This window comes from Phascolarctos cinereus, unplaced genomic scaffold (assembly GCF_003287225.1).
Source record: "Phascolarctos cinereus isolate Bilbo 61053 unplaced genomic scaffold, phaCin_HiC Scaffold_9;HRSCAF=440, whole genome shotgun sequence".
Lineage (NCBI taxonomy): Eukaryota > Metazoa > Chordata > Mammalia > Diprotodontia > Phascolarctidae > Phascolarctos > Phascolarctos cinereus.
This window is the reverse complement of record NW_027556402.1, coordinates 33,010,177-33,037,665: the sequence shown is the minus strand read 5'-3', so window position 1 is coordinate 33,037,665 and position 27,489 is coordinate 33,010,177. Positions and strand designations below refer to the sequence as shown.

The window sequence follows — 27,489 nt, the reverse complement described above, 5'->3', positions numbered from 1 at the left end:
TTTCTAACACTACTTTCTAACCTAGCAAAATAATGTCAAAAAGTAAGTGGCTCTCAATTGGGGAAATCTGAACAAATTGTGATATATTAATATAATCAAATATTATTAAGCTATAAGAAATAAGAAAAAGAGTAATTCAGAAAATCAAGAGAAAATTTATAGGAAACGAAGAATGAAGCGATGAGAAAAAGGAAACTGATGACACTATTACAATAATGCGAATGAAAAGAACATTGTGAAGAACATTGTGATGAAGTAGCTATGATGGACAATCGTGGGTCTAGAGAAGAGATGAGAAAACGATTATTCCTCCTCTTGGTTGAGGTAGGGACTAAAGAGAGAGGTAGGAAGAAACAGAAAAAGTCACTTGTTAGCTGTTGTTTTTCTTGGTTACAGGGAAAGGTGAAAGGCGAAAGAATTGTGGGAGGGCTGGGAAGGAGTCACATGTCTGAAAATGGTTATAATGTGAAAAGCATCAGTAAAGCTTTTTTTTTTTAAAGAAAAGTCATTGTTTCTATCCTAACAACATTTTTAAGTTCGAAGGCACACATCGAAGCCTATAACTTAAAGTATTTAAATAATACTTCACTATGTGTCATCTTTACTAGAAGAACTTGTCATATAAAGACTGATTTAAGGAGCTGGAATGAAGAGAAGACTCGGGGGCCCACGGCCGCCATGATAGCCCCTGGTCCTCACGCACCTGAAGGGCTGTCCTATGGAGAAGGGCGCAGATGTGTTCCATATGGCTCCAGGAACAAGAAGCCAGGGCAATGTGGGAAGCTGCAGAGGCCTAGAACTGAGGAGAAGAGAACCTCGAGGCCAGAGCTGTCCCCGTGGAACGGCCACCTCTAGACGTGATGGCTCCCCCTTGGAGCTCTTCAGACAGTAAGCAGCTAAAGTCCACATGTGGTTTCAGTCACAGTGGGCATTCCTGAGGGCTTCAAGGCCCCTTCTCTGATCTTTTAAAAATAGACAAGGGGCAGCTAAGTGGCACAGTGGACAGAGCACTGGCCCTGAAGTCAGGAGTCAGTTCAAATCCAGTCTCAGACACTTAACACTTAACCAGCTGTGAGACTCTGGGCAAGTCACTTAAACCTAACTGTCTCACCAAAACCCCCCCCACAAAAACAAATAAACAAACAACAACAAAAACAAACAAACAAAAAACCATAAATGCTGTTTAAAAAAAGACAAAAACGTTTCAGAAAGTCCTGCTTCCTCCTGTAATTACCAAAAAACAATTTTCAAATGTTAAAAATATGAAGAATTTAATTTTCAAAAATACAGAAGATACTTACTTATCCACGACAATGAAAATGAGTAGCATTAATAACCCAAAAGCGAAGCGATCCTAAAAGCTTTTTTCTATTCAGTTTAGGGAGGCCTTTTATGTAGTTTCTAATCGCCAGATTTCTCCCTGACATTACGGGTTGGAGGCAGCACAGTGTCCTGACAAAGTGCTAGTGCTGAGTTCAGAAGACCTGGGTTCAAATGTGGCCTTGAAAGTGAGGCAGCTATAGATGGAGTCAATGACTTCTGAGGTTACTTCCACTTCTAAAGAAATAATCCTGTACCTATGTTTTCCTGTTGATATAAAAATCAGTCTCCATTTCCTGAGCATACAAAGACTGAATAAAGAGAGGTCACTCAGGAAGCTAGCCTTCTCCACAGAGATATCACAAAGCTGAAAATTCAGGCAGAAATACTCCAAAGCTGTCTGTATACAATGATGTTAAAACCAAAAGTTGTAGTCACAGCGGACCACAATGAACAAAGGCAAGGAAGGCATTTTGCTCATTTCTAGTGGGGTCCAACTCTAGCACATCCTCTCTGTCCTGAGCATTTGGACATAAGTTAGAAGTCAGAGTTTGGGGGAAAGAGTGCATACAACTAATCTCCTCAAATTCTATATTTTTTACCTGAAGCAAGCTGAAAAGCACAGATTTTAAGCTATATTCTAGATATCTTGCTTACATATACTAATTTTCATATTTGATATAATAGTAAGAAAAACTATGCTCTCTTTCAGTACTAAGGAACATACTATTGTGCTGGATCTGGAGCCAGAAGACTTATGTTTGATTCTAACTGCAAATGCACTAGCTTTGTAAACCATGGGCAAGTCTTTTAGAGAGCCCAGTGTCCTTAGAAGCAAAATATAGAAAATAATATTTGCACTCTGCAAAACTTTAGTGTGATACTGGGTGCACTATCTTATCACAAACAAAACCGAGCAAAACTGAAAAGATGATAAGCAAGAATGAATTAATTAAAATGATATAGTTATACAGGGTGTTTCAATTAGTACAATTTTAAGCTACTTAAAGCTTATTACTATGTCTTTAAATCTGGAAACAACACATTTATTCAAAAACAACTATTACTAAATTTATAATCAAACTAAACGAAATGTATAACATAGGCAGTGAAACACTCTTATTCCTGGAAAGCTCTGATTAATCTCTTTTTCCACTGAACAACTTAACGAGTTAAATTTTTATTTGCAATGTTAAAAGTTCCAAAGAAAATCTAAATTCTTAACTGATGAGCATTTCTTAACCAATTAGCATTTCTGAAAATGATGCCTAAATGGGTCAGTATGATGGCATCCTACTTAAAAGATTTTATATTGGTCATTTAAATTATATTTATATATGGTACATTTTTAAATAAGAAAGCAGGAAAACTCCTTAAAAGTTTTAAAATTTCACTCTTGCATTTAAAATTTCACTCTTTCATTTCAACTCAACTCATGCATTTCAACTCAAAGGTGATGAAAAGTGCTTTACTTCAGAGAATTAGTTTTCTTAGAGCTGTACTGTTCATGGTGCATTACTTATGCAACTAATGGAAAAGTATTGCATTGCTTCTCCCCGAGCAATTGGCTTGCATAATCACGCAATGATCAGCTCACCAACAGGACAACAATTCTCTCTTCAGAAGAATCCCTCGTGAGCACGTGCAATGAAACAACAATTAAAAATCCATCACTAACGTTTTTGTTTATTCTAAGTCTTTACAACATACAGCTTCTAACTAAATTAACACAATGACAGCAAACCCTGGAAGTCAGTTCTGTTTACAAAAAATCTGCACACACTTATTAGATGCCTAATGCCAAAAGGAGACAGGAAATGTGATCATGGAGGATTACGGAATAGGGGTGAAGGGATGGTTGTGGTGGAAAGAAGGTAGATTTAAAGCACAGACATGACACATTATTTGGCCTCAAGGAGTTTCCAGGCAATGGGACCATCAAGGGGGCAACTAGGTGGCGCAGTGGATACAGCACTGGCCCTGGATTCAGGAAGATACGAGTTCAAATCTGGCCTCAGACACTTGACACTTACTAGCTGTGTGACTCTGGGCAAGTCACTTCACCCCAGTACACAGAGAAAGCAGCATCTGAGGGGGGTTTTTTTGTTTTTTTGGCCAGAAAGTAGATCTCCAAGGCAAAACAAACAGGGTAAGGAGGGCATTCCTGCCATAAGAAACAGTAGGATCAAAAGCACAGAGGTCTGAGAGGGGAACAGAAAGCAGCCCAGGTTGGCTGAGTACAGAACAGGTGGAAGAACGTTAGAAAAAAAAGCTAGAAAAGCAGGGTGAAGACATTGTGCAAAGTCTTGGACACCAGGTGAGGAAGTCTGAGTTTTGTTCAGGAGGCAAGAGGCAGCTGATGTGAACCCTGTCTACATGTAAGGGAGATGATTTTGGCAGTGATATCCATAGGGTGGTCTGGCACATGGAGAGAACAGAGGGCAGCCTGTTGGCAGGGCTGGTAAGTGAATGAACATGAAAGAAGACCAAAAGGAAAGCATCAGTAAATCCTCTGAACCTGACAGATGAGGTAAAGGCGGTCATCAGACAAAAGGAGAGAAATCTGGAATGCAGCCCAAGTTGAGGGGAAAAGATAAGGGGCTCAATGTTTTGGTTGCCTTTGAGATACTGGTGGTACGTACGGGAAGAAATCCCAACAGGTACTTGGAGACACGAGGGTGTGTTCACAAAAGAAGTCGAGAATGGATTCCTGTGGCTAGGTGCATCCACTGAAATCAAGGAATGAATGAGAGTGCCAAAGGAGAGAGGGAGAGAAGAGAGGAGAATGGTATAGACTGGTTCCAGGAGGGAAGAAAATGAAGAAGATTGCTCTGGAGAAAGAAAACGGTGAGCCAGGGGTGGGTGTCCCAGGAGACGGGTGTCTGATGTAATGACAAGACAGACCAGTAGGAAATCGTAGTCAGCAGTGACAAAATAACCTCCAGAAAAGTAAAGGAGAACAAGCTGAAAAAGGCCCCTGGGTAACTGGCCAAATTAAGTCAGTACTCACTGACGTCTGACAGAGCAGTGGCCAGGGGAGGGAAAGTAGATTCCAAGGGGCTGAGGACAGAATGAGGCAGGGAGGAAGTGCCACCATCAGGCACAGACAACTGCTCTGAAGAGAAAAGGACCAGGTTTGCCTTGTTATAAAAGATATACCCCACACCTACCATCATCTCCCAGCCCCCATGCCCAACGAGAGCCCTCTTGTTTTCTAAATATCATATAGTCTTTGGATCCTTGCTCTAAGAGGTTTTCATCATACAACTGTGCGCCTGTAGTTGACTTTTATTGTTACACAAATAACCATGGTAATGAATTTTTCTTTTGTCTAGACCTGTGATTTCAATGATGAAAGGAATGTCCAGGGAGAAAATTCCCTCTACCAATACATGTGTTACACAGTATACCATCTTAGGGAGCTGCCTGGAGGGTCACTGACAGGTTAAGTGATGTGCCCAGAGTCACATAGAGCATATATGTTGAGAGACAGCACTTGAACCCAGTTCTTCTTAACTCCAAAGCCAACCCAGACATCACACCGTGCTCACTTGTTGGAATTAAAAACAATAATCATATGGAGTATGAATGCAGATTAAAGCATATTTTTTGTTTATTTCTTTATCCTTTATTTTCCTTGTTTAATTTTTTCTGGGTCTGCATTTTCTTTCACGACATGACTAATGCAGAAATGTTTTGCATGACTGTACATGTACAACCTATACCAAATTGCCTGCCTTCTCGATGAGGTAGAGTAGGAGAGAATTTGGAGCTCAAAATTTTAGAGAAACGAAGGCAAAAAATTGTTTTTACATATAATCAGGCAAAAAATAAAATATTAAATCATTGGGAAAAATAGTAATCATAAGTAATTATAATAGCAATCATTTATATATCAGCCCTTGAGTTTGTAAAATGCTTTCCACCCTTTATCTCATAACAGCCTCGTGAGGTGAGTACTAGAGGCTGCCCCCACACTATCACCTTATGCCCATAATGTGCTTTATAAGGAAAAGCAATCACAAAGCATACAAGTAAACAGCTGGCTTTTCCATAAGCGCTTTGCTGTCTACAAAGAGACGTAGAGAATCTTTTGAGGCTAATGTTAAGAGATTATCATAACTAAAATGCAAAAACGTTTTATCAACTCCATACCTGAGGACGCCATCTACTTGATCTTTGGTGTAGGCCTTTCCACTTTCACCAGCAGCAAACGCACCGTCCTTCGTGTTGCTGGGCCTGCTGTGATCACTGCCACCGGATGGTTTTCGGCAATGTGGCCCGTTGGCAGCTGTGCTTCCATTTTTCATAATTGCATCCAGAAGCACTGTAGAAAGACAGATAAAGTATATATTGCCATTTCATTAAAGAAACATATACAACATCGTGTATGATATGCTTTAAGAAATCTGCGCGGCTAGTCAATTGAGATTTTTTTTAAATAGAAAGATAAGCACAGGTCCTCCTTAAACTGACAGCTTTCCTAGTTTCCAGAAAGACTCATTTAAATATTAGGGACTACTGGAAATTGAAGATCAATCAATTATCAATGATATCTCATCCTTTTCGCCTATCTGGAAAAGGCTACTAAATCTAGTAAAATATAACATTTAGAGTAGAGAAATTTATGTTTTCCCACAACTTCTACCTTTCTTTAATCTTGTAAAGTTTTCTGTTGTCTTAATCTATTAAGGCCCCAACAGAATTTCCTGTAATTTCAATCTCTCCTGTGGCTGTTCATATTGCCCCAGAAACTTATCGCTTTCTCCCAATGTTACATGTTCTTCCTCAGAAAGCAGTGTGCCTCAGGACAGGGAAAAGTCGGGATAATCCCCCTCGGACGCCCAGGTATTCAAGACCACAGGAGAATGAAGTGGTGCTGTGAGCCGGTGCAAGAGCAGGCCTGACAGTTCTCATACCTATACTCAGCAAGACTAGGGCCCCACTCCCATCTCCAAGGTAACCCTAGAAGTTACTTAGCAACAATGCCCTCTGTCTACACACTCTCATCCTTCAGCTTTTAGTTTTCCCCTTCTAGTCTCCCTCCCCCTCAGGTTCATATAACTGGAGTCCACACTATACAAATTGTGCCCTAGGCAGCTCCAAATCCTATTTGAAACAAACTGACTAGGCTGGGGCCTAGGTTACACAATCTCGACTGAAAATGACCTTGGACGGCATCTAGTCCACCTCTAAACCTAAAAGGACTACATAAAATGTTGGCTATCATCATCATCATCATCATCGTCATCATCATTAATCTTACAGGCAATAGGGAGCTACTCAAATTTTTTGAGCAGATGGGTGACTCAGTCATGCCTGTGCATTAGGAAAATGCTCTCTGCAGCTATGGGAGACAGACTGGAGACACAAAGAGAGGCAGGGAGGCCCTTCAGAGGCACAGTTCAGGCAGATGCTGTCAGAAAACCTGGACTCAGACTGTGCGGCCACTACGTAAAGCAAATCACTTCATCTCTTAGAGCCTCTGTTTCCCCATCTGTAACATAAACATGGCTTCAGAGAAATTTGGTCTGAATGACATGAGATCTGTTTCCAGGACTGATCCTCTGAAGTCAAGAAGCAAGGGAGACAACCCACGAGACAGCAAAGCTACAGAAAAATGAAGAGTAGGTGCACTCCGTGGGGCCCCCGCCCCATTATTCTTCCTCCCTCCTCCCATTCTCCCATTTGCTCCAGAAGTTTGTGAGGGTCCAGGTGCATGTGTGACCTGAGAAGGCACAGCAACTGCAGCTCTAGCAGCTAGTTAGAAAATTTCCCTTACTTTATTCTACACTCAGGACTTTGTACTGTATTATCCGAGCCCTAGAGAAATTCCAAGAGGGGTTTCACTATACTTAGGAAGTTGGGTGGTTAAAAAGCATTACAATTTAACAGAAGTGAATATGGAACTACCATCAGTAATCTTTGAGAAAACTGGAAAAAATGAAAAGCACATTAGAACCCTAGGGACAGGCAAAGGCCTTTTTTTTTCTAAATAAGTGAAAATGTAGATTTTTAGAAACTACAGACTAATGAGGTTGATAGGAGGCAACATGAAATAATAAAGCTGAGCTATACTTGTGTTTTATGACAAGCTGGAAGACTCCAGTTCTCACTCATCCTGTTGCTGCCACTAACTTGCTATGTAAATGATTTCTCTGTGATTCATCGGTAAAAAGAGAAGATTGGACAAAGTGATCTCAAAGGTCTCACTGGGACAGAAGATTCTATGATTTCATGGCGAGCCCAGGAAAAACTCAAAAATGTAGTATTATACAGATGTTTTGCAGGCACAATGAATGACTGCTAAGAGAAGGTCCTTTAACAGAGCAGCAGAGCAGGAGGAATACTACAGCTATGTTGTCCCTGGATTTTAGGAAGGCTGAAATTGTCTTATGAGGGTAGGTCCTTGTGGAGAAGATGGAGAAATACAGATTGGTTTACTATTTCAATTAGGTAGATAGATAGCTGATTGTCGCAGAGATCTAAATAATGGCTTAGTACCAATTTAAAAGATACGTTCCAAGGTGTATGGTAGAGCTCTATTCTTGTTCTTGTTCTGGTCAATGTTTTTTTTAAAAAAATCAACTTTGATGGAAATAGCGAAGGCTTGCTTATCAAATCTGTAGATGATACAAAGCTGGGACAGTCAGCTGTATTACAATGAGATGACACAGAATCATAGCCTAAGATTATCTTATGTGTTTAACAAGGGGCCAAAAAATGAGTCAGAATTCAACAGAATAAGTGTCTTTTAAAAAGTCATTTAAGTACATAAACTTGCCTTGAAAGTACTTCAAGCAAAAAAATCCTTGGTTTCCCCCCCAAAAGGAAAAAAATCAATGATAAAAAGTAAGGTCCCAAATACACTAAAATATCTAGAGGAAAGCATTTTTGTAGTACCAAACGGGGGGGGGGGAAGAGTAAACGTCCATTGTTAAGACTCTAAATGGTTAAACTCTAAATAAATATAACATAATATAACTGCACTGTAAGAAATGATGACTATGGAAGTTCATGAAGAAGGTGAAATCAGCAGGACCAAGAAAACAGCAAGCACACAGATGACAATATGAATGGAAACGTAAATAAAAATCTAAACTACAAGCTATGAAATTAGATGACTGAGCTTGATTCCAAGAAGAGACATGAGAATACGCCTCCTTCCCTTCTTTGCAGAGGTGGGCAATCACGGGTGTAGAACACTGAACGTAACATTAGACTTGTTTGACGAAGCGGCTAGTTTTGCTACTCTTGGGGTCCACCCCCACCCCCAATCTTTTTTTTTTTTCTTTGTAATTCTTTGTTATAAGGGGTGGCCCCTGGGAGGGAGAATAGGAGAAAATAGGGCTATCACTGCAGGTGACATAAAAAAATAAAAGATGTCTTTTTTTTAAAAAGGAAAATATTTAGGAGTTTTTGTTGACTATTAGATTAATATGATGTCAAAAGCAACTATGATATGTCATATGTCATATGACAGCCTAAAAATCAATACAATTTAAGGCAAGGCAAATCAATACAATTTAAGGCAAGGCTATACTATTAAAAGTAGAGTATTCTGATCAAGAAAGACAAAAGTTCCACTATACTTTGTGAGTCAGATTCCATTCTGGGTAACCAAGAGTGATGTTTTAAATGGACATCAGCAATCTGGAGGAACATGTGATAAATGGCCAAAGCAATCTGAGGTGGGATTTTTATACTGCAGAAGGGGAGGTGATGCCTGCCGCCAGCTACCTCAAGGCTGTGGAAGGAATGTACTTATTTTGTGTAGCTCAGAAGGGATCTAACAAAAATCAATGAGCAGACATCACAGAGGAAGAGCCTTAAGAGTCAACGTAAGAATGTTCTAATAATTGGAACTATCTAACAGAACCATCCAACAATTTAACAGGCAACCTCCAAAAGGAAGAAGTTTCTAGATACTGGAGGTTCTCAAAAAGATGGATGCCAAGGAATGTTGATGAAATTTTCACGTTAAGATTTAAAGTGGATGACGTGACTACTCCAACTCTAGGAATTTAAGATTTAATGAAAGAGAGAATGGGATTTATCCAACCAAAATTTCTAAAAAATGATGAAATTAACATTAAAAACTGAGAAATATATCTTTTCATATCTAGCTCCTACCAAGTCTCTCATATATTCTGGGTATGAAATTTGGATGAAATAATGTGAAACGATAAACTAAGTCACCATTAGGCCATAATTTCTCCCTAAAAGCACACAAAACAAAGCATTCAATTACACCTATATACCTTGTGCTTTCCTCTGGCACCGGGACCAAATATTCAGTACAAAGTACCTGATCAGAAAACAGTAAAATTCACCAAGTTCTCAAATTAACCTTTGAGTCTGATTTGTGAATTCCTGCCAGCTTAAAATTTTTATCTTAACTGTACCTGTCTAAAAGTAGAGAAAGGTTGTAATTAAAACTAATCAGAAACTTTTTTATATTTTAGTACTTCAGCTTTATAAAACATGCTACCTGTAGTCCGTTGGTACAGTAATGTCACATGTACTCGGTATGGGGGGAAGGTGTTCTATATTAAATGAATTTTCCAGATAAACCAAATTTTATTATATTAAGCATTCACTTTTAATTATTTTAAGGCAAAAAATTTTAAAACACATTAATACTCCTTATAACCTTAAGCTTGAAGAATATAATAGGCTATCATTACAAATATATATTTTTATGACAGATTATTGAGGAATGCAGATGTATTTCACCTGTACTAAATGACCCCAGACTGCTGTTACACACACACACACACACACACACACACACACACACACACACACATTTTAAATCTTTTTTATCATTTCATTCTGTTTTCTTTGGGACTGCTTAGACAGAATAATTTAAACTTAAATATAAAATGAGAAAAGGAAAAAAAAGTTGCCACGTACACAGCAGAACATAAGAGAGCATTCACTATAAAACAATAAATTTCCATTTCAAAAAACCTACATAATAAATACTACAAACTGTTTTCAAAGCTACTCAGCTTGTCTGCTTCCTTGTTGGTTTTCTTTTGTTCTCTGCTGTACATTTTTTAGTTTATTTTTCTCCCCTTCCTTCCCCCCACCACCTTAAGGAAGGCTACAATTAACCATGGATATACGTTGTTTGTATGTGTGTGTACACAGAGATCTATAAACATACACATATATATATATACATACACACTACATACTCATATATGTGAGACCATGCTGTTCTTATTTCCTCCTATCTTTATCTTCCTTCACAAGTCCAAGTCTTTCCATGTTTTTATAAATCAAACCAGCTCATTATTTCCTTCACCACAGCAATATTCTAATCCAATCACATCCCATCTCAGATATTGTCTATGAGAGTTTTTTTCACCAATTTTCTACATTCCTTCTATTTTTGGCTACGTAGGTTTCATTTATACAAGAAAATTTTAATTTAAAATAACTGAAATTATCCTTTTTACACTTCAAAAATGCTCTCACCTTTCAATTTATTTTAAGGTCTGATACTATTGAATCTACTTCCTTTACAATCTTTTTCTTCTGGTTTCTTTGAAGTTCCTGACTTTTTCTTCTTCCAAATGAACTTTGTTATTATTTTTTTCCTCAGTAAAATAATTTTTTAGTAATTTGAGATGACATTAAATAAATTACATAAAACTGTCATTTTAAAAATTAGCTTCACCTACCCATGAACAATAAATATCATTTCAATTATTTAGACCTGAGCTTATTTGTTTATGTTTATGTTGACATAGTTACTATGTCTGTTTTGGGAGGTATATGCTCAAGTATTTTATACTGTCTAGGTATTTTAAATGGTCTAAAACAATACTGAATAATATTGCTGCCAGTGTAGTTTCCCTATTTTTCACTTTTAGTTAAATCTATTTTAACTCTAACATCATGATTACTACCTTTGCTTTTTTTTACATACTAAATTCTACTCTTGCCCTTTATCTTTTTGTGTATTTTTCATTTTTATAATGTTGCCTGAAAACAACATGCTGTTGAATTCAAATTTTTAATCTGCTATCCATTTCAGTTTTATGGGTAAATTCATCCCATTCATATTCCTAGCTACCATCACTTGTGTATTTTCCTCTTTCCTATTTTCCCTCACTATTCTCACTCTATTTACTATCCCTCTTCACTCCTCTGCTTTACTTTTATACCCATATATGTGTGTGTGTGTGTGTGTGTGTGTGTGTGTGTGTGTGTTGTTCTCTCTCTTTAACTCATTCCCAATGAGAGTAAGGCTCCAGTACTACCAGTCTTTTCCCCTACTAGATTCTTCTGCATCAATTTTTCTTTTTATGCCTCTTTTTTATCTCTCCCGACAGTTTCATTTTTTTAGACTCACCCCATCATACTTAGTTCATGACCTTCTTTCAAACTACCCAAATAATGATGACAGTTATGAGTACTGCTAATATTTTCACATATACGGAAGTAAACAATTTGACCTTATGAAGTACTTTATAATTGGTCTTTAATGTCTACCTTATATTTCTCCTGGATGTTGCATGTCAAAATTTCCCTTAAGTTCTGCTGTTTTTGTCACAGATACCTGTCTTTCAATTTGTCAAATGTCCATTTTTTTAAAAATTTCAGGATTATACTTCATTTGCTGGGTAAGCTACCCTTGGTTATAACATTTGCTTCATGGAATATAGTATTCCAAGACCTCCAGTAGCTACTAGGTCTTACATAATACTTATTGTAGTTCCATGACATTAAAAATGTTTTTTCTTATTGCTTCCAATATTTTCTGCTTAACCTGGGAGCTTTGAAACTTGGCTATGATATTCCTGTAAGCTTTCTCCTGGAACCTCTTTCAGATGGTGATCAGTGGATTTTTTTTTTCTATTTTTACTTTGTCTTCTAGAACTTCAGGGCAATTTTCCTTGATAATTTCTTACAATATTGTTATCAAGATTCACTTTTTAATCATAACTTTCAGTTAGTCCAACTTTTCTTATATTATTTCTCCTTGACCTGTTTTCTAGATCAGTTGTTTTTCTTATGAGATGTTTCACTTTCTCTTTTATTTTTTCATTCTTTTGATTTTATTTTATGATTTTTTGGTGTCTTAGAACATTATTAGCTTCCCTTGCCCAATTCTAGTTTTCAACGAATTATTTTCTTCCTTAAGTTTTTGACTCTCTATTTCCAGTTGGTTGACTTGCTTTTCACAATTTTCTTGATTTTCTTGGATTGCTCTTATTTTTTTTCTAATTTCTCCTTCATCTCTCTTATTTGATTTTTAAAGTCCTTTTAAAGTTCTTCCAAGAACTCTTTTTGTGCTTGGGACCATTTGACATTTTTCAACAAAAAAGGAGTGACTTTTTTAGCTCTATTATCTTCCTTTGAATATGAACCAGGATCTTCTCTATCCCCATAGTAACTACCCTCAATGCTTTTCTCATTATATCATAAAACAATTACAAATTAAGAAAACTCTCTAAATTACATTTTTTAAAAATTAAAATGTGGTTCTATTACATGAGTAAATCAAAGTTAAATTTATAATAAGCTATAACTAACATACATTTTAACATAAGCAGGATCTCTTTTAAAATAATTTTTATTATTCCTCCTGTAACCTGCTTTGCTTAATTTGCTAAGCAAACTTTTTTTTTAGTACACATATATTAAATACAAAGGTAAACTTGAACCCAGCCAAAATATAAAAATATTGGCTTCCCTTCTTCCCTCCTAAAATGGGCTTTTCAAAAAACTGAGTGCATCTAACACTGCACTCTTACCAAGTGGAATAAACTAAAATGAACAAAGACAGAAAGGAGGAGAAGGCAAGTTTTTAAAAAGGGTTTTATAGTAATTGTATATTTTTAAATTAATTTGATGCATTTTTTTAGTGTAAACCTATATTTTTTTCTTTCCAAGGAGATTTATTTTGGTGATGCAGCCCATATTCACGTGTGAAATATTTAGACCAAGCAGTACAATGAGCTGTAAACCAATAGGGTCTGAAAGTTTTACTGGAAGATAACTCAACAAAGAGGTATTTCTCACAGGGTCAAATATGTGCCTATCAATATCATAACCCCTTTGGCCTATCAAAGGATAAATTCTGACATAAGAAAGAGTATTTTGCCATATGCCATTAACCAATGATTTACTTCCTGGTTGGATTAGGAGAAGCAGGGCCTCCTAGAACAGGAAGACTCAAAAGAACTCTCTCTCACACTAAGGCCCCAGGGAATTTAACAAGCTTCTCTTGGGGTATATAAATATTCCCTTAACTTTCACCTGTCATTTGCTTTAATTAGAACAACTCCTAGCTATTAGTAACTTCAGAAAAAGGAAAAAAGAACAAGAGGGGGAAGGACATGAAATTCATGCTCCTAACCCTAACCCTTGGCTTCACCCAACTCCTACTTCTGGAATGGATTCTGCCAAGACTTCCATCCCCTATCCTCAGAGAATACAGAAGATGGTCACTTTTCAGAAAGGTTACCAAAGGGGGTTCCTATTCGGATGCAGATTTAACTAGAAGACCTAAAGGACCCTGCCAACTCAGAGTCTACTGTACTTGAAAATGGGAATTCTAAGAAAAGAGTGTCCTAAGTGGGTACGGTGGCACAGGACTTCCCAGCTGGTACTGTAGTGCCAGCCTAGATAGATGATGGGGATGATACAAATGCAGAAGGGACAAAGGAAGTATTTACTAAGGGCCAGGAACTGCTAAGCACTTTACAAATATCATCTCATTTAATCCTTACAACAACCCTGGGAGTTAGGTGCTATTAATTTCCCTGTTTTACAGTTGAGGAAATTAAGGGAAACAGAAATTAAGTGACTTGCCCAAAGAAAGTTTTTTTCTGGTGGAAGACTTTGGACACTTTTTCCCCCCTGGGCTTGGAGTCAGGAAGACCTGAGTTCAAATTCAGTGCCAGACAAAGAAAAGAACTTTATCTGACTCTTAAATTAAGGAAACAATAAGCAATGTTACAAAAATCACCTAGCAACTAAAAAAGATAACAATTAAGCTGCATTTTTTAATTTTCAGAATTACAATGCAAATGGCTATAGCAAAATTTATCTTGTACAGATTTATGAAGGACAGAAGAATTCATGACCAAACGGGAGATAGAGAACATTACAAAATGCAAAATGGATAACTTTGATTACATTAAATTGAGAAGTTTTTGCACAAACAAAGCCAATGCAACCCAGATTAGAAGGAAAGTAAAAAATTGGGAAAGAATTTTTACAAGCAGTGTCTCTGATAGGTGCCTCATTTTGAAAATAAATCAAGAATTAAGTCAAATTTATAAGAATACAAGTCATTCCCCAAATGATAAATGGTCAAAGGATATGAACAGGCAGTTCTCAGATGAAGAAATTAAAGCCATCTATAGTCATATGGAAAAATGCTCTAAATCACTACTGATCAGAGAAATGCAAATCTAAACAACTCTGAGGTACCACATCACACCTATCAGATTGGCCAACATGACAAAACAGGAAAATGATAAATGTTGGAGAAAATGTGGCAAAATTGGAACACTAATGCATTGTTGGTGGAGTTGGGAACTATGCCCAAAGAACTATAAAAATGTGCATTACCCTTTGACCCAGCAATACCACTTCTAGGGCTGTATCCCAAAGAGATCATACAAATGGGGAAAGGACCCACACGTACAAAAATATTTATAGTAGCTCTTTTTGTGGTAGCAAAGAACTGGAAATTGAGAGGGTGCCCATCAATTGGGGAATGGCTGAACAAGCTGTGGTATATGAGTGTAATGGAATACTGTTGTGCTCTAAGAAATGATGAGCAGGCAGACTTCAGAAAAACCTGGAAAGCCTTGTATGGTCTGACGCTGAATGAAGTAAGCAGAACCAGGAGAACATTGTGCGATGACTAATACTGATAGACTTAACCCTTCTCAGCAATTCAAGGATCTAAGACATCTCCAAAGGTCTTGTGATCGAAAATGCTATGTACATCCAAAGAAAAAACTATGAAGTTTGAATGGAGATTGAAGCATACTATTTGCTATTTTTTTTTCTTCTGCTTTGTTTTGTTTCCTCTTTCTGGTGGTTCCTCCTATTGGTTCTAATTCTTACTTACAACATCACTAATGTGAAAATATGTTTAATAGGAATGTATATATATAGCCTAGATGAGATTGCATGCCATCTTGGGGAGGGAAGTGGAGAAACACTTAAAACTCAAAAGCTCATGGAAGTGATTGTTAATAAATCAAAAGAAATCAAAAGAAATAAAAAAAAACCCTGTTGTTACCTTTTAAAAAAAATAACTTATGACACATTTTTTCTGATAGTTGAACTACCCTTAATCTTTTCACTCAGTGATGAAGATTGCCTTTCAGTGATTTAAAAGATCTTGTAGGACACAAAATAGAAAGATTTGTTTATGTCACATTCAGCATTATAATGTCAGTTTTCAAAAACATATCTTTAGATTAGACAGCATCAATAGCAAGCAAAACACAGTGCTAGAAAATGTTATTTCTTAGAAGATATGGCCTGTTGCCTTGTTCTTTAAATTCAGTCCATGAACTATAAGAAGACAGGCACACTTCTAGAGTGCTGTCCAACAATCCTAGAAACAGAACACAGAATTATGAGAGGAAAGCCACTGAAGTGCTCATCATCTTTTGACCCAGCAATCCCACCAGTGGCACACAACTCATCTCTAATTCCTACAAATGCTCTGTATCACTTAATCCTGGCTAGCACTTATCACATGCTATTTTCTACTCTAGCTGTTTATTCCTCTGCATGGTTTCTCTAGATAAAGCACCAGGCCTGAAGTCAAGAAAACTTGATTTCAAATCCTGCCTCAGACTTTATTAGCTGTGTGACCTTGGACAAATCACTTGACCTGTCTGCCTCAGTTTCCTCATCTATAAAATGGGGATAATAATAGCACCTACCTCGCAGTGTTGTTTTGAGGAACAAATGAGACAATAATTGTAAAGTGCTTAGCACAGTAAGTAGTATGTGGTAAGCCGTGGACAGAGCGCAGTAAATGGAGAACAGAAAAAATGTGACTTCCCTCCGTCGAGGGATATGGAACCACACAGGACATTATGGGGAAAGAAGAGCTATTGCAATGGTAATATCTATTAATGACTGTGATGTAAAAAATAAAATAAAACTTACTTTTAAAAAATTCTACCAAACTAACACGTAACCCTTCTAAAACTTCTAAGCTTTCGGGTAGCGGTTTTCTGTTCTATTTCTTCTACAAGTTTTTGTTTGTTTGTTTTACAAGTAAATCTGGGTAGGACTGCTAACGTTTATATAGTAAGTTCTCTATCAGGTGACTGTCGGTTTACTCTTCCAATGAGGGGGGAAACCCTCCTCACCTTGGCATTCAAGGCCCTCTTACATTTTTTTCTACCTCACGGCCTCCCTACGTATCCTAGCCCTGGCCAAACTGGCTGACTTAGAGTTGTCTTGTTGTCATCACTCCAAGATATCTTCCCTAGTTACTTATAGCAATTAAACTATCCCTTCTCTGGATCGAAGTAAATCCTACCCACACTTCTGATCCTAACTCTAATAAGACTCATTTGCAAAGTGCTTTTCTAAAAATATCCCTGGGCCAACCTCTGCTAAAAAAAAAAAAAGCCATGATTTCACCCTCAGCACACTTCATCTCTAGTTCCTACAGAGTGCTTTGTATCAATTCAATCCTGGCACTTATCACATGCTGCTTTCTAATATAGTTGTTTATGAATCTCATGAAAGCTCTCTATTAGGTGAAAAGTGTCATCTAACACACAGCTGCCATTAATTAAATAATGACACTTTCCCCTATTTTATTTCTTAAGCATAATTTCTCTAGAATAGGCTCTCAGGTAACCTCAGAGACAGAGGCCGTATGGTATAATAGAAAGCACACTGACCTAAGGGTCATGAAATTCTAGTTCAGGCTTTCCCACATTAACTACTTTCTAAAAAATAAAACACTGGGCAAATCTCAACTTTTACTCATCTTCCACCATCTCATCTTTAAATAGGAAAGTAGGCAAAGGATTACTTTACTGAGCTAGACAAAATAACAACAAAACTCATTTGAAAGAACAAAAAGACACAAATCTCAAGGGAAATAAGTTATTTTAAATGGAAAGGAGACTGTCTTAACAGTACTATGCCTCAATTATATTGCAAAAGCAGTAATCATCAACACTATTTGGTACACGTTAAAAAAACACAAAGAAAAATTTATTACTAGAAGAGACTATACAGATAAGATATATCAACAAACACACATTGTAACATAATGTTTGATAAACCCAGCCTCCACCTACTTGGTAGGAACTCACTATTTGACAAAAATTATTGGGAAAATTGAAAAGCAGGTGAGCAGAGAATCAAGGTTAGACCAGTGACATATACCATACATCAGAGTAAACTTCAAAAGATGCATGAGCTATACATAAAGAGTTCATTAAAGAAGCAAGAAAGGAGATACCATTAACAGCTATGGCTAAGAAAAGAACTCCAGAACAAACAAGTGTCAGAAAGGATCACAGAGGCTAAAACAGATAATTTTTTATTGAAGAGCTTCTGCATGAACAAAAAAATGCAGGTAAAATTATAAAGGTTAAATAAATATGTGCACAATTTTTAAAAAATTTTGTATTTTTGGGGTTCTTTTTTGCTTGGCATTGGGGTTAAGTGACTTGCTCAGGGTCACACTGCTAGTAAGTGTCAAGTGTCTGAGGGCAGATTTGAACTCAGGTCCTCCTGACTCCAGGGCTGGTGCTCTATCCACTGTACCACCTAGCTACCCCTATTTGCACCAAATTAATGTGATAAGATATATGGGGAACTGACTAACATATAAGAACAAGAGCCATTTCTCCAATAGACAAATGGTCAAAGAATATGAAGAACAGACAGTTCTCACAAGAAGAAACCCAAACTGTTAACCACCATGTTAAAAAAAAAATGCTCCAAACCATTAATAAGACAAATCAAATTAAAACCACTTCGAGGTTCCATCCAGTGCACAACATCAAACTGATAAAGATGACATTTTACAGCACAGCAAAGCGGAAGCAAACAGAGGTGCCGGCCCAGCTTTGCCCCCCCAATCATAAAGACCTCTGGGCTCTGCCATCTTTGCCACCGCTGAGACTTAGAACTTCCAGGCCTTTCCATCAGCCCTACCTGACCCTTCTTCTGCATGCTGCCTGCCCCAATTAGAGTGAGATTCTCATTTAAAGCAAGGACTGTCTTCGCTTTTTTTATTTGTGTCCCTAGTACTTCACAAAGTGCTTGGTACACAGAAAGGGCATAATAAATGCTTTTTCATGCATTCATTCGTGGGGGGGATTCCACACAACGTCAGTGATATTTTTAAAAACACACAGAGATGAGTTAATTTTTTTTAAAAATCATGAAAAGGCTCCCATTCTCAAACTGAGATGGGAACAGTCACTTGCCATACCCACAAAAAGCACCAAAGTCCTCGCTTACATTTGTTTACAATGAGTCACCAGCCAACAGGTGGTGAAAGATGTTAATTTTTTTAGTAGTGTCACAGTTATTTTAATAATTCAGTTCTATGTTTAAAGATTTGTCACGATATTTTTCTATCAGTATAAATATTTCACACATATGAGTAATTTAAAAGAAGGAAAAATGCGAGAGACATTGCTTGATTTTGCTCAAAAAAAAATCTCAGCAAATACAATACTTAAAATTGGTCTAAGCCTGATGATGCAAGTAAAGAAGCCTGATCTGTCCACCTGAAAAAAGATAATAGTAGGTTCTTGTCAAGTCGTTCTCGGGATCATTTTAGAATCAGGACCCTTACTTGGTCTGTATCAGAGGAGGGGGTCTGTTCACTGCAGGATTTTGTTTTAAACTAACAAAAGCATCAAGACAACAAAGTCTTCTCGGAACAAGTAAAGGACAAAATGTTTCGAAATCAGAAAAAAAATCTATTTTTTTCAAATGGAAATATCTTGGAATGGCAAGGAGACACTAATCAAGTGTTTATTAGATGAAAAATGGGGTATATGAGGTGTTCAAGGGCTAGCACTTCTGAGAGCTTGCTGAGCCCTGTTGAGGGCTGCTCAACCACCTGTGGTGTCTATCTGTCACCCAACTGTCACCTGAGGCTCCAAGAAGCTACAGCCATATCCCAGTAAAACTATCTCAGTAGATGGGCTAACCCAGGTGGAGGGGAACCAAAAGGTCTCCCTCGGTAACTGAGGGGAGTGTCTACACCAAGCATTTGAAGACTTCACCCAATGGGATGGGCAGATGAGAACAATCTGCTCCAATGGCATGAAGGTGGCTGAAGCAGGTGCTGTGGAGCACTAAGAGCTTGGTCAGGCAGCAAAGACACCAAGTACCCACTGCATCTTGGGCCATCACCAGTGTTCTTGACTTTTGTCTTGCCACTGGAAGAGAAAGTGAGGCTAACAACTCTGTGCAACTCTGCCTCGTTTAAATCCAATTTATGAAATGGAAGACAATGCATTGTTGGTGGAGTTGTGAAATGATCCAACCATTCTGGAAAGCAATTTGGAACCATGACCAAAGGGCTACAAAAATGTGCATATACTTTGACCCAGCAATAGCACTTCTAGGGCTATATCCCAAAGAGATCATACAAATGGGGAAAGGACCCACATGTACAAAAATATTCATAGCATCTCTATTTGTGGTGGCAAAGAACTGGAAATTGAGAGGATGCCCATCAATTGGGGAACGGCTGAGCAAGTTGTGGTATATGAATGTAATGGAATACTATTGTCCTCTAAGAAATGATGAACAGGCTGACTTTAGAAAAACCTGGAAAGAGTTGCATGGTCTGATGCTGAGTGAAGTGAGCAGAACCAAGAGAACTTTGTACACAATAACAGCCACGTTGTACGATGACTAATATTGATAAACTTAAGCCTTCTCAGCAATACAAGGATCTAAGACATCTCCAGAGGCCTCGTGATGGAAAATGCCATCCACATCCACAGAAAGAACCGTGGAAGCTGAATTGCTTTTTTTCTCTTCTGTTGAGTTTTGTTTCTTCTTTCTGATAGTTCCTCCTATTAGTTTTAAGTTTTACTTATAACATCACTAATGTGAAAATATGTTTAATAGGAATGTAAATGCATAGCCTATATCAGATTGTGTGCCGTCTTGGGGAAGGTGGTGGGAAGGAAGGGGGAGAAAAATTTTAAACTAAAGAACATATGGAAGTGATTGCTGAGAAATCAAAATAAATTAATAAAATAAATTTTTTTTAAAAGAAATCCAATTTATGTACCAGTTAAGACATTGTCCCATGATATCATTTCTCAACATGAAAAACAAACAACAAACGAAAAGTAAAAATCAAAAATTTAATTGCTGTTCACATTACTATCAGCAAGAAACTATGTTGAAAATAGTGAAAAATTAAAACAAAGAATTCAGTTGGTTTTTGGCCTGCACTATCTGGAAGTTATCAAATGAAAAGACAGTTTATGACTAGTCAGGAAGAGCAAAAAAGATCTCAGTATGGGTTCTTCAGGTACAGCCCATGCCAGACTAAGATCATTCCTATGTTTACAGGGGTACTAGCTAGACTGACACATAAAGGAAATCTGATAAGCATAATATTTTTAGATGAAGCATTTGATAACTGAATGGTTTTCTATTGCCCCTAGGACAAAATACAAGCTCCTTCTGTGAGGCCTTTGAAAGACCCTGTCCAGCTCTCCAGACAATACTCTTCTTCACACACTATATCCTTCTAGCCAAATAACCCGGCCTGCTGTTCCCCGCCCCATGACAACCTGTTTCTCATCTTGCAACCTCTGAGGTAACTAGGCACCTTCAAAAATGAAGGAGTAATGACCACCTTTGCACAGCTGACTCCCACAGCTGGAATAATCTCTCTCCTTACTTCCATCTTTTAGAATTCTAAGTGCCCTGTAAGGCTTCAACTCAGGTGCCGTTTCCCATACCGTTTCCTGATCCCTTCAACTCTTAATGCTTCCACTTCCCATCCTGAAATGAAATATACCACACACAGAGTAAACACAAAGTTCCTTCTCTTTGTACAGGTTGTAATTCCTCCTCTCTCCTCCACGCCCCAGGCCAATCCTTTGCTCAACAGAGGCACTTAGCAAAGTCTTGTGGAACTGAACTGAACATTTACTAAGTGCTTGTTACTTGCAAGGTTCTGAGGACATGACAAAAATAAAAACGGAGTTCACATTCTATAAAAATCTCTTATGCTAGCTGTCTCTGTGGCCTTCACAGAGATGATAGCAAATGATCAGACCTAGTCATTACAGGATCCACAGCAAGCTGAAGAGAGGTCTCTAATGGAGGGCCTCAAGAATTTATCTTTGGTCCTATGCTGTTTTATCTGTTTTTTAAAAGCTTTCATTTAGTATTTTCTTTTTCTCCAGTTACATATAAAAATAATTTTTAACATTCATTTTTAAAATTCTGAGTTCAAATTCTCCCCTTCCTCCTTCCTCCCCCCACTCATTGAGAAGACAAGCAATTCGACATAGGTTATATGCGTGTAGTCATGCAAAACATAATAGTCATGTTGTGAAAGAAGACACAGACAAGAAATAAAAACAAGAAAAATAAAGAAAGTTAAAAAAGTCTGCTTCAATCCATATTCAGACACCATCAGTTCTCTACCTGGGGAAAGATAGCATTTTTCATCCTAAGTCCTTCAGAGTTATCTTAGATCATTGTATTGCTGAGAATAGCTAAGTCACTCACAGCTGGTCATCTTACAATATTGCTGTTACTCTGTACATAGTACACTTCACTTTGCATCAGCCCACGTAGGTGGTTTCCAGGTGTTTCTGAGAGCATCCTGTTCATCATTTCTTACAATACAATAGTATTCCATCATAATCTCATATCACAATTTGTTCAGCCATTCCCCAAATGATAGGCATACCCTCAATTTCTAATTCTTTACCCCCAGAAAAGAGGTGCTATAAATTTTTTTGTAGATATAGGTCCTTTTCCTTTTTTTTTTTTAATCTCTTGGGATACAAACTGCTAGGTCAAAGGGTATGCATGGTAAATTGCTCTACAGAATGACTGAATCAGTTTACAACTCCACCAATTCCAGTGCATTAAAGTCTCATTTTTCCCCACATTCCCTCCAACGTCTGTCATTTATCTTTTTTGTCCTATTAGCCAATCTAATACGCATGAGGTAGTACGTCTGAACTGTTTAATTTGCATTTTTCCAATCAACAGTGAGTTAAGAGTATTTTTTCACATGGCTATAGGTAGCCTGACTACTTCATCTGAAAACTGAGCATATCTTTTAATCATTTATCAATTGGGGAATGGCTCTTATTTTCATAAATTTGACTCAGTTCTCTATTATGTTTGAGAAATGAGGACTTTATCAGGGAAACTTGCTTCAAAATTTTTTTCACAGTTACTACTGCTAACTGAATTCCCCTCCATCCTAGCCCTCCTTCAAAAGTGTTTCGCTTCTGACTACCCCCTCTCCCAATCTGCCTCCCTTCTCTTACCTCCCACCCCCTTCCCTCATCCCCTTCCCTTCCTACTGTCCTGTAGGGTAAGTAAGACAGATTTCAATACCCAAATTGGGTGTGTATGTTATTTCTTTGAGCCAGTTCTGATGAGAGTAAGGTTCACGCACTCCCCCTCATCTCCACTACAAAAGGTTTTCCTTGCCCTCTTTTGCTGTTTAACGTGTTTACAAATGCTTGGGATGACGTCACAGAAGCATGGTTGTCAAATTCATAAATCTCATGATCTACACATGCCTAAGCTAATATCATCATATGCTGGACAACAATCAGGATCCAAAAGGATCTTAACAGAGTAGAATAATGCACTGGATGGAATACCAAGTTTAATGGGGATATGCATACACACCCCAAAATTCTACACTTGGGTTCAAAAAGTTATCTCTACAAGTACAGGAGGTACGGATTATACAACAGTTCTTGTTTCAGCGGACTGCCCATTATGTCATAAGCAGACTGTGAAATGACAAGCAAATAAGCTCATGCAAAGGATGAATGATTTACAGAGGTGTACCTGGTCAGGTGAGATCTAGACTATTGTGTTAACTTTTGGGTGTCCCAAGAAGGCCACAAAGTACAATTTATGCAGAAGGAAACTATAACTATGCCATGTGAAGAGTGCTTTGAAGGAACTAGGGATGTTTAGTTTGGAGAAGAGAAGACTTAAGGAAAACTCACAGCTGTCATCAAGTATCTGAACATCTGTCAAGAGGAAATATGATTACCAGACTTACTCTGATCGGCCCCTGGGCGCAGGACTTGCAGCAATAAATGAGAGTCACAAAGAAGATCTGAGTTTCATTTAAAAGAAAAGTTCCTAAGAATTAGAGCAGAACAAGTCTAGGTTTATCAGGGGCTAATTCAAGTATCTGTGCTTTTGTTGTTGGTACAATATATTCCCTCTCCCAAATCAGACAAAAATCACAGATCTTTGATATAATCACCACATAACTGAAAAACATTAGCTTAGAATTGTCAGTATCGTAAATATGAGATCTTTGTCCGATGACCATCAAGTCAGGATGTTACTAAAAGAACTGAACCATGACAATATTGATATGTTTCTCACTAGAAATGAAAAAGAAAAAAATGGAAGGATGGCTCATTTCAGTTTGCAGTATTTGTGATTAACATATACAAAAAATCCAAAAACAAACAAAAAATAACAACAACAAAAAATAACCCACCAAAAAACCTATCAAAATAAATGCCACTTACATGCAAATTTCCAAATGGTGAATGAGGCAGAGAAATCCTACCAAAACATAAGATCTTTCAAACTGAGGTATTTATACTTTAATACTTAGTGACTTTAATGAAAAGATTAAATTTTTTAAAATAGTTTAGGATTAAGAAATGAAAAGGAGAAAAACTTTGTAGACTATACAGATATCTCTTGGTACATGACAAGTACCAAGTAATATAACAATAAATGAAATCAACTCCATTTTAACAGACAGGAACAACTGTTTACTGATGTGAGAACCATTTCTGAATCAGTTGTCTATGCAGTTGGACCGCAGATATAAAATTCATATCAAATCCTAGATAAAGATGAGAAGATACACTAGGTAATTACAAAAGTTTTAACTTGACATTTTAAATAAATCACTGATGCTGAAAAATGGAAAAGGAAAAGAAAACAAACCAACAGGCAGTAATCAATTTAAAGCAAAAAAAAAAAACACCTTAGTAGCCAACAGAAAATTAATCTTCTTCACAGAAAGACAGGTATAGTGGCAAAGGGCAACACCTGTTTGGGATATAAACTTCACTGGTAAAACTTTTTAGAGGCAGATGGTAGCTAGATTTTAAGCATTTAAGGTTAAGTATCCTTAACAATTTGTTATTTATGATTAGTAGAATCATTTCATGAAAAGTAGGAAGTAGGAGACAAGAAAAATGAGTTTGCCAGCTTCAGGCTAAGCTCATTTAAAGATGATACGGGAAAGAGAGGAAAGACAAAACAGATGTTTCAGCACTTCTATGATTATTTTCTTTATTAATGATAGTGGAACTATCACATGTAGATTCTAACATCTCAATTCCAGATGTGCTAAGTAACGACGTGGAAAGAGCACTAAAAACAAAAGCAGAAAAGCAGCTGGAAATCTCTATGGTAGGAAAAAAAATGAAAATAAAGCAAGTGCTCATTGACTGGTGTTTGCCTGAATGTACTGAAAAATTACTGTGACATAAGACACAAGGAATATAAGTTTAGTGAAACTTGGGAAGAATTACATGAACCTATGCAGAAAGAAGCCAAATGAGAAGAATATCATATAAAAGAGCCATAAAAATGTAAAGGACAACACCAGCAACAGCAGAATTCAAATCAATGCAATGACCAATTGACTGCAGAACACTGTCTGAGAATTAGATGTGAAGAACAGCCAGGTAACATGAGCTTCTTTTTGTCTGTTTGTTAAAGTCTTGGGGCAGGGGGCCAGAGAGAGGAACACAATTAGGAAATTCAAGTTTGTTCGTTAAGTATCAATAATATAAAGAGAACTAGATCAAGTATATGCCGCCCCCCCAAAAAAAATCATGCTTGTGATGACACAATTTTGAAAACATTTAAAAGAATTCTCAAGCTATCTAAAAGTGGGAAGGATACTGAACTAGTAGGAAAAAATGCAGACAATATTATTATAAAAAGACGTGACCTGGACCATTGGATAGAGCACCGGCCCTGGAGTCAGGAGAGCCTGAGTTCCAATGTGGACTCACATACTTGACACTTACTAGGTATACGACCCTGGGAAGTCACTTAACCCCAATTGTCTCGCCCCCCACCCAAAAAAAAAGCTACCTGTATGTTTACTTTCTATGAAGTCCTTAGAAAAACTATCTACTTAAGAGGATCATGGTTCACCGATCCACCCACGTGTAGTGGATAAAAGTGCTGGAATGGAATTGGGAAGAAGGAATGTGGAACCAGGAAGACTTGGGTTCACATCCCATTTCTTGACACTTATCAGTATGGCCATCCGCAGATCACTTATGATCTCTGAGCTTTAGTTTCTCCTTGTAAATGGGGGAAATTTCTATATTACTTGCTTTACAGCGTTGCTATAAGACTCCAATGCGATCGTGTATATACATCGCTTTGCGTACTTTAAAGTACCATATGAGTGTCAGTTTTTAATATTATTAAGTATCAAGAGATCCTTGATCAACACGTTAAAAAAGATTAGGCAAACTTTCAAAACTATGCTCTACATGGCAGACAATATCCAGTCACACAACTGACAAAGATGCAGGAAGTGGTAAGATCCCTCTTTGTTTACGGTTTGCTGATCGCTCTCTCCCTAAACCAAAAGCACGCTTTGATAGAACAAAATTTAGCCTTACAGGCTCTTTTTCCAGTAAGGGAAGTCTCATAACATGTCCAAATCACACAAAATTCTTTGACAGATATACCCAGAAATAATTTTATTAATACTCCAGGTATTTATATCAGGTGAAGCATAAAACAGAAAGGCATATGCTCATAAAAGGTGTTCACTACAATCACGGTGGATTTCCTATACTGAGTTCAAATAAGAAATTCCTACATATAATGAGGTTCTCGAGATATTTATATTTGAGAATACTGGGCCAAATGCAACAAGCAAGTGTTCTCTCAAACACTTCAGGGTCTCCTCAATGAGATCCACACTGGCACAGGTGAAGCTTCTAGGTAGAATTCTAGCTTTGCTACTTAATACCATGTGACCCTGGGTTCATTTAACCTCTCAGGGCCTCAACTGCATGTATATAAAATATTTCATCACAGATAAAAATATTCCCAGCACTTAACAAGGACTAAAACCGTTAAGTTGCAAAGAAGGTGCTGACTCGAACTGGTTGAAGAACTTTCCTCACCCAGAAGTCCCCTACATGAATGAAATCACCAGTTCAGTCCCTATCTTTACCTGTTTATATGAAAAGTCTAGGACAGGTACTACAAATAGACAATGAACTGGGCCTAAGATTGGACGGGAGAAAGAAGTTAAGCTGGAACAATCTAAGAAACAATACCATGCTTTTAATTATACTAAACTGCTTATTGCTACAAACACCCATCTCTTTAATCACCCATATTCTCCTGGCAATATTTTTTGGCTGAACATCATGAGATATCACAATGAAAATTGCAGGTGACCTAAATGGCAATTTGGAAACTTATGTGGTAGGTTTATCACGCTGCAGTATATTACAATGATGATGATGATCATGTATAAAATGTCTACAATGAGGTATAAAAGATGTATGTACAGTCATACACGAAAGCGTAAAAAAAAGTGGGTCAGACATGTAGCAAAAGAAAGAGTAACAAATGGAGAGTCCACATACTGCACTGACATTTGCAAAATTTTAAAACAACCAAGGGAAGGCCTCCACTGCACTGGGTACAATCTCCATGAAGCATTTACAGACCAACACGCGCAAAGGCTACAATTTACAGGTTAGGTGAAGAATTCATCAAACTGCTAACTAAAAATAGTCTCTAATAAGTTCAATTATCTCTTGCTGAATTAAGAGATCAATATGGTTGTTTCTATGGTTAAACGACCCTACCTCTATGTATTGTGATTTATCTCTTGGATTAACTGAGATAATGTTTTACAAAGTAGCTTTT

The 27,489-nt window shown here is 37.4% G+C and overlaps 1 protein-coding gene across 5 annotated transcripts in view; it reads right to left on the bottom strand.

Moving 5' to 3' along the window:
• DNAJB14 (DnaJ heat shock protein family (Hsp40) member B14) overlaps nt 1-27,489 on the bottom strand; it is a 91,211-nt gene that overhangs the window by 42,308 nt on the left and 21,414 nt on the right. For 4 of the 5 annotated variants that reach the window (XM_078148578.1, XM_078148579.1, XM_020988285.2 and 1 more), the window contains exon 2: nt 5,476-5,647. The exons of the other annotated variant lie outside the window; for it this stretch is intronic. In XM_078148578.1, the coding sequence (XP_078004704.1) occupies nt 5,476-5,647 (172 nt within the window). The remainder of the gene's footprint in view (nt 1-5,475; nt 5,648-27,489) is intronic. 5 annotated transcript variants of the gene reach the window in all.